The 13,834-nt window shown below is 42.6% G+C and overlaps 1 protein-coding gene across 1 annotated transcript; it reads right to left on the reverse strand.

Annotated features, from left to right (window-relative positions):
• Window positions 1-308: 308 nt before the first annotated feature.
• LOC101474202 (coagulation factor XIII A chain) lies at window positions 309-11,364 on the reverse strand. Its single transcript, XM_004572874.5, has 18 exons — window positions 11,305-11,364; window positions 10,958-11,029; window positions 10,775-10,880; window positions 10,400-10,576; window positions 8,696-8,944; window positions 7,677-7,795; window positions 7,478-7,585; window positions 6,643-6,817; window positions 4,465-4,603; window positions 4,229-4,332; window positions 4,063-4,151; window positions 3,830-3,983; window positions 3,612-3,721; window positions 3,025-3,190; window positions 2,790-2,944; window positions 2,317-2,453; window positions 2,132-2,237; window positions 309-1,232 (listed from the first exon to the last, which is right to left on the reverse strand). The coding sequence occupies exons 2-18, from the start codon at window positions 11,003-11,005 to the stop codon at window positions 1,188-1,190; spliced, it is 2,187 nt and encodes a 728-aa protein (XP_004572931.1). The 5' UTR covers window positions 11,006-11,029; window positions 11,305-11,364; the 3' UTR covers window positions 309-1,187.
• Between the last annotated feature and the right edge of the window lie 2,470 nt (window positions 11,365-13,834).

The following is a 13,834-nucleotide window of genomic DNA, read 5'->3' on the forward strand; positions in this document are numbered from 1 at the left end:
TCTGTGTTAAGTGTTTAATGTTTATCTGGAGACATGACCTGATGATGGTTTCTCAGAGGCCACGCAGATCTTTATCTAACATCTTCTACCTAAAACTTGCTGCTTTTGCTAAGAATAAACAGCAGAGTCTGTAAAGAAACTGGATTATATTTTCACAGCACAGATAGGACAATGATTAAGTGTTTGCTGTGTGAGAGGACACACACGTGAGCGAAGTCATGAAACCAGAAAAAGCTGCTAAAGTTAAACCAGCGGTTCCTTTCCTGTGGTCTCATTTCAGTTTATTTCCAGTGAACAAAGATCTTAATGGACAACTTGAATGGGTTTGAATGTGCTTTTATTGTTAGTATTCAGCATCCGCATTGTTAAAAGGCATTCAAAGCACAAAGCAAAGAGTCAAATCACTGGTCCAGCTCAGTTTGTCAAAGTTTGGGAGAAATTCATCACCTGAAAACGATCATTTTAGTGGTGACTGGGCACTGCAGTGAGTTTGGTTTTTCATTTGTGTCATTAATGATAAAGCTCAAAACCTTATTCTTCCTTTAAATATTATTGAAGCTTCAAACTTGTTTTGTTTGTTCAAAAAGTTCATAACAAGACAGAAAATCATTTGTGAACAATCGGCGACTAATTTTACAAACTCGGGGATTTTTCTGATGAAGTTTAAATGTCCACTGACAGAAAATGACACAAACTTCAAACACATTATGAAGGTAATGAAATGAGGTCCAAACATCTCGTTTAACCATGAAGCTCATATTGAACTCCATTTTGTAGGTTTTATGTAATAAATCTCTTTTAATGGATATTTTCTGAATCTAAAATATTTTTAGATATTTTACGTTTCATTGATTTGTAAAATCTGTTCTCAAATATGCCAAATGAAGTGCGACTGAAAACTCCGATTCTTATTTGTTATGTTATTTTCATAAAGTGTAGTTTATTCTAGCCATCCAGAGGAGGCGGAGTTATAGATGGTAAGAAATAAAGCTGCTTCAATATCAGAGAAGTGGAAAAACTCTGATCTTAAAAAGTTGCATAAACCTCTGTGAAATCTGTGGAATTAAAAAAAGTTACATTTGTACTTCAAAACTGATTTGTAAACGCGATCATTAAAGCGGTAACTTGTGCTCTTTCTTGGCTCCGCCCACTCATCCAGAAGTGGTGCTGATTGGTGGAAATGGTGATTACTTTGCAGGGTAAGGGATGTTGACCTCAACAAATCCAGACACCTGAGTAAAGACAAACAGATCAGCTCGTCATGAAAACAGTCGTTACAAGCTTTCACACTTCCATGATATCAAACACCACGAGGCAGGATATCCAAAAAATAACGAAATAGACTCAATACTTGAAATGTGCAATTCACTTGTATTTTTATTTTTATTCCTATTTATTCTATTTATCCCCTTCGTATATTTTATTTATATTGTCTCTGTATTTATATGTGTGTGTGTGTGTGTGTATATATATATATAACATTCTGTAACTGTAACTTCTGTCGGTGCTGTGCTTTTTTGGAAACCGAATGTCCCAGAGGAACCCACCCGAGGGATTAATAAAGTTCTATCTTATCTTATCTTAAATATAATCAAAACCTAACAAAATGCTAAATAATATGAGTTCACTATGATTCTAACATCTAAGATTGAGATTTTTGCATTGTTTTACTTTGAGCGGCTGTTTATAAGTTTGTAGTCTGTAGTTTTACTGTAGCTGTTTGAATCCTGCTTATAATTATAGTTTGTTGATAATATTTTAAATAAAAAACAAATAAACTGCGTTCAGATGCCTAATAAGATTAATTGCTAAATAAAAAATGAAAGAATTATGGTAAATAAAATCCCAGTGGCATGGTTTAACTAACATCTGTCGTCTCAAGTGCTTATCCGACCAATCAGCACGCAGTAGCAGAGTGCTTGTGTTTGATGGTCCAAATCAGTCTTTTATGTGTTGAACCAAAATAAAACACTGCGTCTCGGCGCCCTCTGGAGGCTCTGAGAGGATATTCTGAGGACACCAACCTGTAACCACACTTAACAATTTCAAGGAAGTAAGAGGGCGGGTGGAGGAAACTGGAGCCGTTCTGGTTTTAATGGCGAGAATCTACAGGTCAGGTTGTGCTGGTTACCTGACGGACTTCCTGGCAGTCCATCAACGCCGTGATCCGACGCAGTCCAGGCAGCCAAGGGATGAATGTCTCCTGCCAGGTGATGGTAGCCTGAGGAGGAATCTCTCTGAAAATCACACAGAGTAAAGTGTTCAACACACAGAACATCCCGCCGTCAGTGCACACAGCATCCGAGGCGTGTTTACCTGTAGTATTTAGACTTTGGACCTATGAGCCCAGCTCCCTCGAGGGATAGATTGACGCCACGCAGAGGAAAGCCGAAGTTGTTGGTGAACTCAACTTTGACACCCATCTCCTGGTTCAGCAGAGGCTCCCCGTTCAACTAGAGGAAGAGTCCAAAGTTACAGTCACTGTACAAAGTGTGTCCAGCACAGTCTGTCACAGAAAAACATACAAATATAAGCGGACCCCTTCTGCTAATTTCCAGATCCACATTCTCATTCCTGGACTCTACTAGAGCAGCTTTACATGCATCACAGTTCAAAATAATGCTTCTTTGTCTTATCACGGGCCTCGCTGCAGCCCTTCAGTACATCCTTTTAGCTCCTCCCCCTTTTAAAGCCAACTTTCTGGTCGCTTTGTTGGAGATATTTAACAGTTCTAAATAATTGACTGATGAAAGAAACCTCGCCATGTATTAGGCCTTTGTGAGCCTTACCGTCACTTTGAGGTCCGGGGTCTGCAGCTCCAGCACCTTTAAGTCAAGCACATGCAGGTTATCAGACTGTCCGCTCACAATGAAGCGCAGGCAGGTCTGAGAGCTCAGCTGGGTCTGGTACTCATAAGCTGGGATCTTAAACGGCACACTATAACCTGTAAAACAGAGAGAAATGCTAAAACCTTCATCACCAAATCTTCAGACTTTAAAACAACAAGATTCTGGTGGAGCTCACTCTGGTAGGGCAGCACAGTCACATCGAAGGTGATGTCTTTGAAGTGACTGGCCACAACTCCAGTGTAGAAGATGATGTCACAGTCCAGGTGAGCCGTCACGTTTCTGAGGACTTTACCCTGGTTCTTGAAGGTCGCTACCAGCTGCACATCCTGACCTATAACACACTGCAGATGAAGAGAGAGCCAAGTGAGCCACATGCGTTCTGGGTCTCCTCAGGACTTCTATGCTTTTAAATGCCTCGATTTTGGCTCAGGCTGAAAGGATTTATTTAAGACTAAACAAGACAAAGTAAAGCAGAATGTGGAGATCCTTCCTTGGTAGAAAGGCTCCTCGTTCACGTGGCATGCACTGTCATCGTACTTAAATGGTCTCCACAGTAAACAGATGTGTAACGGAGCAATTTTGGGATGTATCAGACGTGCTGCAACTGTGTGATGGGCCACCTTTCCAGCACCTTGCATGAATAATTAGAGGCTCTGAGGGCAAACAGGGTCCCACCCAATATTAGCGGGGTGTTCCTAATAAAGTGAACTGTGCTCTACAAGTGCACAATTTGAATGTGAAGGTAGCAGACAGGTGTGTTACCGGCTCCACGATGACGGTGACAGACAGGTCATCCTCAGGCACATCACTGTGATCCCTCTCACAGCCGAACCCCTCCGCCCGGGCCATGGTCGCCTCATCTTCTGCACTTCCTGTAATAAAAAAGCACAAACATCAAAGCTGATTCAGTTTATTAATAAACTGAAAAGTTTATTTATAATTGTGTTTGCTTGTTGGGTTTGATGCCCTGTGATTGTTACCTTCAGGGTACTTGTAGGTGTTTGTGATGTTGTTCTGTTGTTGTGAGCCCACAGCTTTGGTTAAAATTTTCTCTCCAACGTACGTCTTGTCCACTCTGAAGGGAGTCAGATTCCCGTACTTATCTCTCTTCAGGAAGACCACGTCACTGTTCACCTGGAGGAAACGATTTCAAGATATTGTGAAACTCTGTGCTGATCAGATATTGTCCCATTGGTTTTTATGCTTCGCTAACCTCAGCGAACACAAAGCCGCAGTCAAACGGGTAACACACGTGACCCTCCTTAATGGCAATGACCGGTGCTGGACCACAGCGGAAAAAGCCTACGAACAAGCACAGACCTGTTAGCTCTCTGTTTAACTGTTGTTTCTTAATCTGTGCGCTCATCTGTTTGTCTCACCGTCACTGGTCTCCTGAGGCGTGGAGTCAACCACCTGCCATCCTTCCAGCCCGGGCGGCAAATCAGGACGCTTAATCATCACCTCGTTCCAGCAGTGGTAGTTCCTGCAGAGAGAGGCAGTGTAGCTAGTGCACTCCCAACGCTGGCCTCGAGTTCAAACACATGGGAAAAGGTGTCCAGCACTGAAGTCTTTCCCAAACCAAGCTCACAGGAACATTGTAATTATGATACAGTACCAGATGGAGTCCCTGGTGTTGCGTCTGTCTGGGGTGCCATCAGCATTGAAGAGGAGGTCAGTCTTCAGGTTGCCCGTGTTGTCATGAGCTGAATTGTAGTTGGTGATGACCCTTGCTGGGATGCCAAGGCATCTGAGGACTGCAAGGATGTGAAATATATAAAAGCTACATTGTTTATTCAGGTTTTTGTTCCTGCAGAATTTCAATCAGTGCCTTGAATGAGCCACAGCCTAATTTGATCTGTGGTGCAGACTAATAAAATGGTTGCATAATCAATATCTTTGTACAGTAGATCAGTACAAGTAAACTCTAAAATGTAATGAGCCAAACACTTATGAAAATAAATCATCATCAGCATGTGTAATTACACATGCATGACAGTTCACTTAGTTTGAGTCTTTTTATGAAGGTGTTATGTGGTCACTGTAGTCATGTTGGGTCTCTCTGAGAGTTTTTGTTGCTGTTGTCATTGTTTTAGATCTTTTTGATGGATGGCTAAACAGCAGGGATATTAAATGTGAATGTGAAAAAGTTGCAGACCGACCCCTCATATCAACAGATGTTTTTTTTTCTTTTTCGTACCAATACTTTTGTAATTTTTTAATAAAGCCATACAGTTTAACCTTCATTCTATGAATATTTTTCTGAGTTACACACAGGGGTTGGTTGAAATTCTTACTTTTGTCCAACATTTCTGATTCCTCACAACTTCAAGTACAGGAGAGATCCAGGTGAAATTTCGGGGAGGAATCATAGCAAGAGGAGGAGCCTTCTGTCAATATTTAGGTTTAAAGAAAACCTTCCAAATAACTTTTCTGAGATGGGCAAACAGCTGCCCATCTCATATGATGAAAACATTTAAAAGGTAGAGCGTGTAAAAATTTTCACTGCTGCATATCGGTACGCTGAGTTTGGTTTTCTTACTCCTCACAAAAGAAGTGTGTAATCCAAGCAACAGTTGCTGCTATAGGACAAACATGTTTTAGTCAGCCAGGAGCAACCAAAAACATCACAATTAGACTGTTCCCCAGAGTGTTTCTACTATTGTTTGAACTGGATCCGCCCTGGAGTTTTTCCCAATCTGTGGAAGGCTGTAGGTCCAGTATTAACCTCAGTCACTGAATCTCACTGACAGATGACAACAATAGTGAGGTGAGATGTTGGTAAGCGCCACCATTTTTGGCACTGTTAGCCTCTGTTAGCCTCTGTTAGCTCCTGTTAGTCAAACTTTAATTAAACTTTGTTTGAAGTGGATGCAAATTTGTTGGACTCCAATACTTAGTGAATAAACTCTCATAAAAACTGTTAATGTTATCAAACTGTTTATCGAAGGAAAGTGTGATTGTTAGGATGCTTGAGCCTAACGCTAGCTAGCATAATTTTAGCTTATAGCTAGCTGTAGTTGTTTAGCCGGCACTTGTCAGCTATCTGGAGACGGGAGGGTCACATGTTCAATTTTGTGATAATTGTGATAATATCAGGAATAAATGAGCATGTTTATGCATGTTTTTGTTTTTAGAGCCCTGACTTCAGTCGAAGAAATGAATGAAATTTCATTGCGATGTCGGTGGCGTTGTTCTCGTCATTTGCAATTTTGCTTCTTTGATAAACGGGACTCTCAAATGATGTGAACAACTTCACCTCTCCTCTGCCTTTGGCACACTATATATATGTAAAGTCAGAAGGGAGATGTTCTCCTCGGCTCCTCTATTTAAATATGATGGAGTAACTTGTTCCTATATATTTTTAAAATATTGCTTATCAGTTCATAAGAATGCATATTTAGCTTCCTCTAAGAATCATTTTCTTATTAAATTACATTAAAAAATTACTGAGTGTTCCTCTAATGTTTATTGTCTTTCTTTTAAAAATCGTTTTCTTGGAGCAATTGTAAAATTGATTTGCTTGCATTTTTTAATAGTATTTAAATGTGTTTTTCAGCCCTGAAATGTAACGTTTGAAAGCTCCTGAACCTATGAAGTTATGAAGCTTATAAAATTACTGGAAAAGTAAGTAAAAAGTACCCAATATGTTCCTAACCCTATGTAGTTTGAGGGCCTGTAAGTCTGAAAGTACTCACAGAATGAAGGTAACATTTTATGCTGAAGTTACTGCAGTTAAAAGTCAGCTGATTCTGAGGAGGTGAGGCGGGATGAAGTAAACAGAGCACATGCTTACAGGTGTTGAAGACTCCAGCGTACACCCAGCACTGAGCGAAACAGACCGGGACTCCGGTGTTGGCGTATTGCAGCAGGATTTTGGTGCTGCCAGTCCAAGACGTCGGGGGTTTGCCCATGGAATAGTCATTGCTCCAGTTCCCAACCATCACACCGTTATCATCCTGAGAGTTCATCTGCAGGAGCGGGCAGGTCAAAGGTCAGCAAAAAATAACTGACTTCTCTTTTTTAAGGAATTCAACCTCTCATCTCTGGTGTGGTACCCCACAAGGTCCTGCTGCTGCACCTTTCATTGAGCGGTTGTACCCTACAGCAGCCGGTCTTGTACAATCTATCACGTTCACCAGTGACTTCTTTAGGTTCAGTTCTGTTTATGTTGGGCCAAAACAAAAGGAACCGACCTGATTTGAAAGGTAACAATATGCTTGTTTAGCATGTGGTGAAAATCCCACCTGACCTGCCTAAACCCATTTGTTCTTCTTGACCTTGTGCAGTTTAAGAGCTTAATGTACTGGTATGAGATTGGAGCAGGGGACCCAGAGAAAACCCACCAGGCAAGGGGAAAACAAAACCCCGTTGAAACCCAGAACCTGCTTGCATCAAGGCAACGACAAAGTCTTAAAATCAAGACATTAGATTGAATATTTCACCCTATTTCTTTTAGTGTTTGGTCAAACATTGACTTATTTGTCCTGTAAGTGCACCTTAAATCTAGAAGATAGGGTGAAACTGCATTTTGATCTTTGAAAAAGTGCAAATAGCTAACTTGAGGTCGTTTTCCCATTGCTATGACTGTGGTGACACAGTTAATCAGTACTCAGGCTCTGTATTCTCACCATGGCAGATCCCACCCTGACCAGCTTGACAACGTTGCCCCGGTCGTAGATTGGCATCTGAGACGCATCCAGGACGAAGATACAGGCGTCCAAAATGCCGCGCTCAAACTGCAAAGAGTGCATTTTAATTAATTATAAGCTGATAAATTAATCAATAAATTACTTTATTGTTTTTATGTGATCAAGTATTTGTACTTACCTGCCCAAATGTCCATGGACGGTCTACCACAGAGCTAGATGAACCCTGGTAGATCACCCCTTCATCATTCAGGACGTACTCCTGTCTTTCTGCTTCATTAGGAAGAAACACGTGATCGTCTGCAAACAGAAACGCTTTGCTGTAAGAACTTTCATTTGGCTACAAAGGCATCGTGATATCCATTTGTAAATGTCAGTCAAACACAGAGACCTAGAGTTCATTATCATCTAGATCCACAGAAAAATACAACGGTGTGTCATCTGCATAACTATGGTAACAAATGCTGAGCTGTCTTATAAGGTTTCTGAGCAGCGGCATGGATAAGAAGAAATGTACCAGATCAAGACGCCTGCTTTGTGGAACTCCACAGAAACCTCACTGATCCCCAATCTCCACAGATGATCAACAACCCACTGTTCCTGCTGGTGAATGTGGATTTTATGATCTGTCGTATTGAAGGCCTCATTCAGTCTCTAAAATGTTCTATAACCAGACTGTACTTACCACTGTTTCCATCTTTCTTTAAGAAACCACTACATTTGTACAAATATTACGGGAGGTTGGATATTTGTCTGTAATCAGTATATTTGTGGTTTAACTAAAGGGCATTTTAAAGCAGAGGGAGAGTTTGCTTTCTCAAGTAATGGATCAGTGATCATCGTGACAGGCTTGACGATAAATTATAAATGTAAACAAGGTCATCAGTGCGAACAGTGGGATCTGAGATATGTTTTTGCCTGATGAGGTGAATCAATTGGTTGAAAACGTTGACACATTTGTCAGAGGTATGATGGACGTCTGACAAACTCTGGAAGAGCTATGACAGATATTTCACACCTTTGATATTATTATAAAGGGTCACTTTTGTGTAACTATGAGATGTATGAAAAATTATGCAATGAAAAATGTATGTCATTTATCTTTGGCAGACTGAGGTGCAGATGAAGCTGCACTGATTCTGATCATGATTTTACTTTTACTCTACCAGCAGGGGGCAGTAAGCGCAGAGGAAATGGTACCTGGACACCAGGCGTTGAAGAGCAGGTACAGGTCAGTGGTGGGGTCCCTCTTTGAGCGCTGCATGCCCATGCCAGTGGAGATGGCCACGTACACCTGAAACTTCCCCACAATGGCGGCGGCATCTGGTGTGATGCCGAACATCACAGATGTACCCTGAGATTGCAGAATCCGGCCTGACCACGAACTGCTGCCACGGTTACCGAAGGTCACCATCACCAGGGAGCCCTTATTGGGCGAAGGATCGGAGCCTGATGGAAGAGTTATTTTTTAATTCTTTATTTATCCAGGTGAAAAAATCATTTCCAAAGAGAGGCGTGGCATCATTTCTCATTGTAATAAGAAAAATGCAATGGGATGTTTTTACGTTACAACGTTGGGGCGATCGTGGCTCAAGAGTTGGGAGTTCGTCTTGTAATCGGAAGGTTGCCGGTTCGAGTCCCGGCTCAGACAGTCTCGGTCGTTGTGTCCTTGGGCAAGACACTTCACCTACCGCCTACTGGTGATGGCCAGAGGGGCCGATGGCAGCCTGGCTTCTGTCAGTCTGCCCCAGGGCAGCTGTGGCTACAACCGTAGCTGCCTCCACCAGTGTGTGAATGTGAGAGTGAATGAATAGTGGCATTGTAAAGCGCTTTGAGGCGTCCCGAAAAGCGCTATATAAATGCAATCCATTATTAAAAACACATTTTTAGGAGTTGGTTATTTCTACCTTACATCAATAAAAATAAACACATAAAAATACATAAAATCCTGGTCAAACAGGTTACATTTTTATATTTTAAAGACTTCAGTTCGTGTATTTGAGGCCAGATGTGTGTGAACATCTGTCAGCTCTGCAGTTGTGTGTTTAACATGGAGTGTTTCCTAATGGCCGGGCCGTGGGGAGAGCTGTGTACTAATTAAGCAGCCAAACGAATGTGAAGCTGCTTAATGAACTGACGGCCGTCTGATTGCTCAGTGGGCGACTGTTAACGAGCGTCTCTTCATCAGCTAATTGCTTAATGAGGGAGCACCCCCCCCCCCCCCCGACACACACACACACACATGTGTCAGTTTAGAGGAAAATGTTAATTAGCAACACTCAGACCAGGCAGAGGAACAAAATGAGAAAAAATGACCTGAGATACTAAAAACTGTGTGTGAACAAAATCCCTCGATTGGACTGATCTGCAGGTGTCCGGGTTACAAGTTCCTGATCGCTGTTAATGCTCAGGTAGGTAGAGCAGGTGGGGAGGAAACCTTAAACAGTTCACTGTTCACCAAACTGGAAAAGGACGGATAAGCTGCCATCATACAGTTTAAGGCAAACTATAATCCCAACAATACCAAAACCAAAGCCACACTGGTCTTTGAGGATTCTCTGAAATATGGCAGGGGGGTCTCACAACAAGCATACGAATCATGCAAGCGTAAAAAGACACCAAATGTTTAAAAATTAAGGGAATTTTAAACTGCATCAGTAGCCTCTTGCAAACATTTGTTTCAATTTCGTTATTTTACTCTATGAAAAATACCAACGATAACAGAGTTTGATGTTAAATAGTATTTTTGCACCAACGAGGTGACTTCCAGTGAAAACATTGCATATCTCAGCGTGGTGTGCAGCGTGTCCTTAAAAACATCTGAGAGCACTGGACAGACGAAGTTTGAGGCCTTAAAAGCTCTACGGCACATGAAGAGTATCGAAGCCCAGAGTTCAAACTCACCAATCGTAAACTCGATGTGGAAGTCGTCCTCCGGAGCCAGCGGGCGGTTGAAGGTCACCTGCATGACGAACTCCTGACCACGGCGCACCACCAGGTTCTGCATGTAGTAGTCGGTGGTGTAGTGCTTCGGCTTGTTGACGTCCTGACACATGTTGATTTTCAGTGCCTCCAGCAACACTGAGGGGGCGGGGACAAAGCAGAGGACGCTGGTCATCGACTGGCAGCCATGACAGCTCCTCGCTTCAGAGTGTTGCAGAGTACTCAACAACAAGACAATGCAAGGCCCGCCACACGATAAAGGAGGTGCTAACATAAAACAACAGGGCTGGAAATGAGCAGGTGCGCTGTAAGACAGGTGACGCAAGCGGGTCTCACCTCCACCAGGTGCAAACGCTCTGGGCGTGACCTCAGATTCAGCAACGCCTTCAAAAGGTTCAAATTCTGGAACAACATCTGAATATGACAGGTTGGAGGTCGGCAGCTGGAGGAAAAAAAGTCAGGCAATCACTCGTTTTCGGTTAAATTCAAAATGAACTGTTAATTTTGTTGTGAGGCTACCGGCTTGGCGTAGCGCCCCTTCTGGGTTTCAGCAGTTGGACCAGTCATGGTTGTCAAAGGTCAAAGGTTACACTGGGGTGATTGGTCAAAGAAAAAGAGAGCAAAAGTGCAGGAAAGAAATAAACACGGCGTTTATAGCATCGTATTGTTTAATATATTCTTATGTATCTTTCTGTTACTTAAAATGAAAGACGACAATTATTTACAATGTAAATAGAAAAACTAATAATAACAATATAATGTAAGAATGATTTCCAATGTAAAATATGAATAATTATTATTTACACTGTAAGTAAATAAGTCAGTGCAGCGGGAGCAGGTACAACCTCTGCTCGAGCTTCACTCACCGCTCTGATGAAGAGGAGCTCGTCCTGCTGCGTCTCTGATCAGGTGCTGATCGAGTCGACTTCAGCATCACTTTATAGCCACACACACTTCCTCTTTTCACTCACACACACTGGGTTTCCCGTCACTTCTGAGGACTCGCACTGAACAGCTCATGACCCAGTAGGTGGCCTTGACCCACCCGATCATGTCGTAGCACCCACAGTGGGCGGAGGTCACGCTGACCTCTGGCTCCATTCAAAACTTCCATTAGAAATTCTCAGATTTTAGTTGCAGCACAAACTGAATTAACCATCTTAAACCCAACAGAAACAAAACTGCTAACGTGATTGAATCCTATGGTTAAAGTATATGAAATCAATAAAATTCTAGTTCAATTTTTTCTTTGTTTTCTGGTCGAGTCTTCACGGCGTTGCTTCACCTCGTTGAGGTTTGCAGCGTTCGTGCTGCTGCGCTCGGACCTTCGTGCTGCTGACTGGTCCGAGCTTCAGCTGTGGGACACAGACGAGCTGGTGTGCGCTCAGATCATCCTCCCTCCAGCGTGCTGAAGCTGTTTGAGGTGTTTGTGCCGCGTTTGGTCTCGTTTGAAGGACGTTGTTCTTATTTCGTTCAGATGCAGCTTTGCAAACCTAAGCCATGCTGCCATGTTCTTGTTAGAGAGAAGAAGCTTCTAATTGTGCTGTCATGAACTTTAACCTTTAACATGCTGACTGGGACCGTTTGGGTTGTTTGGGGCTTCTCTGAGCGTTCCACAGTCTGATGTTCGCTCCTGGGAGGACTGACGCCGTCTTTAATGTTTTCCAAATAAAAGATCTTTCTCAGGTTAGGATGACAGACCTGAAAGCTCCACACATACACACTGTGAAAACATCTGCTTTTACTGAGATGCTCACACTGATGATGATCAAGTGCATTCGAACACCAGCACTTGGGTGATACTTCATTCCTGTTGAAGCAGTAAGGATGGTTTTCACAGGCTGCAGTGTTTGTTAAATGATAAACACACGGTGCAATAATCTGAGGCTGTATTTATGTGAAAGTAAGATCTGCTGCAGTGACCATAGTACAGGTACAATGATGTCAGTACTTGGGTTCTGGAGGTTCTTCGGTCATCTGCACTTTCACGTCGGCCCCTGGGCTACAGTCTGGGCTAGCATGCTAAGGCAAAGCTAGCCCAGACTGAGCTTCAAACGCAGTGACGAGCAGCCTCCATTTCTGAAGTAGACTCGCTTTAAAGTCTCTTCGGGCAGGTTTTCATCTTTTCTCTGTGTAGTTGTACAAACACTAACACAAAGATCGCGTGTGCCTCAGGTTTATACTGTTAACTGTTAATTATGTGACAAACGTAATGTAGCGAGTTACTGTCTGCAGGGAGTGACCCTCAACATAATGTAATACACTGCACCATGAGGACAGAGGTTTATGTTCACATTGGTGACTTTTGTTGGTCGCTGTGTGGCTCAGACGTGAACTGTGCCGGCTTTGAGTTTGTGTCTTTATTTCTTGCTGTTTTAAATGTTTGTTTTAAAAAATCCGCCTGTTTTAAAATTTGTTGTGTGTAATGTGCAACAGTCAGTGTGATGCTGCTGAACACTGCTGACCAGCCATCAGCTGGTTTCAGCACCTTAACCAACAAACCCTGCTCTGCACTCATGTTGCAGCCGTTCCCACCGTGCTGCAGACGTTTATGCTCTAATGTTAAAAACAGAAAGTCATGCAGCTTCCATAAATCTGTTTCCTCTGACTCTGATCAGGTCGCCCTGACATGACACGCTGCTCCTGATTGGTCTAATCAGCCACTTCCTGTTTGGTGCCTGACACTAGAATAAGCAGAAAAGCTCAGATATGATTAACTCTGAGTTTAAACCTCCTGTTTAAAATAAAATAAGCTCCCAAAAACATCATTTTTAAAACCTGTCAGGCAGATTCAGTTCGGATGTCTGCAGATGTTCATAAACACAGAAGCTCAGATTTTGTGGAGGCCGATGAAAATCAGGAAAATCTTTATGTTATGATACAGGATGAAACCTTACAGCAGGCCGCCGTCGAATGTGACCAAGCTTTTTGTTTATACAGCACCAAATAACAACAACATATTGTACAGTAGGTCGTACAATAACACACAGAGAAAAACCCAACAATCATATGACCCTCTGTGAGCACTTTGGCCACAGTGGGAAGGAAAAACTCCCTTTTAACAGGAAGAAACCTCCTGCAGAACCAGGACATGCTGTGGAAGATGTCACAGCATGTAGGTGGAGCAGCGTGGTGGCATCGTCCTCACTCGCTCCACCAGCTACACCCTGCTAGCACCGGCTCGGACCCTCTGCTCCTTCTCTGGTTTAGTTTGTTGTCTCTGAGATTCACAAAGTTGCTGAGCAGAGATTTTGTTTTGGTCCACACTGATGTGAAAGCATCACTTCAATAAGCTGGACATGATGTGCTGGTTATATGGACCAGAACGAATTTACTTTAAGACGTAAACGTGACACTGATCTGAGAAAAAAGCTTTCCAAACTAAGTCCAGTTGTG

Source organism: Maylandia zebra, linkage group LG9 (assembly GCF_041146795.1).
Source record: "Maylandia zebra isolate NMK-2024a linkage group LG9, Mzebra_GT3a, whole genome shotgun sequence".
NCBI lineage: Eukaryota > Metazoa > Chordata > Actinopteri > Cichliformes > Cichlidae > Maylandia > Maylandia zebra.

What these genes read in the sequence shown, in the direction of transcription:
- LOC101474202 (XM_004572874.5), bottom strand. Translation starts at nt 11,005, where the DNA reads ATGACTGGTCCAACTGCTGAAACCCAGAAGGGGCGCTACGCCAAGCCG. An exon ending in AGGGGCGCTACGCCAAGCCG is followed by an intron (nt 10,881 to 10,957) that starts GTAGCCTCACAA and finishes TTTTTCCTCCAG; the next exon opens with CTGCCGACCTCCAACCTGTC. An exon ending in GTCCATGGACATTTGGGCAG is followed by an intron (nt 7,586 to 7,676) that starts GTAAGTACAAAT and finishes CACTCTTTGCAG; the next exon opens with TTTGAGCGCGGCATTTTGGA.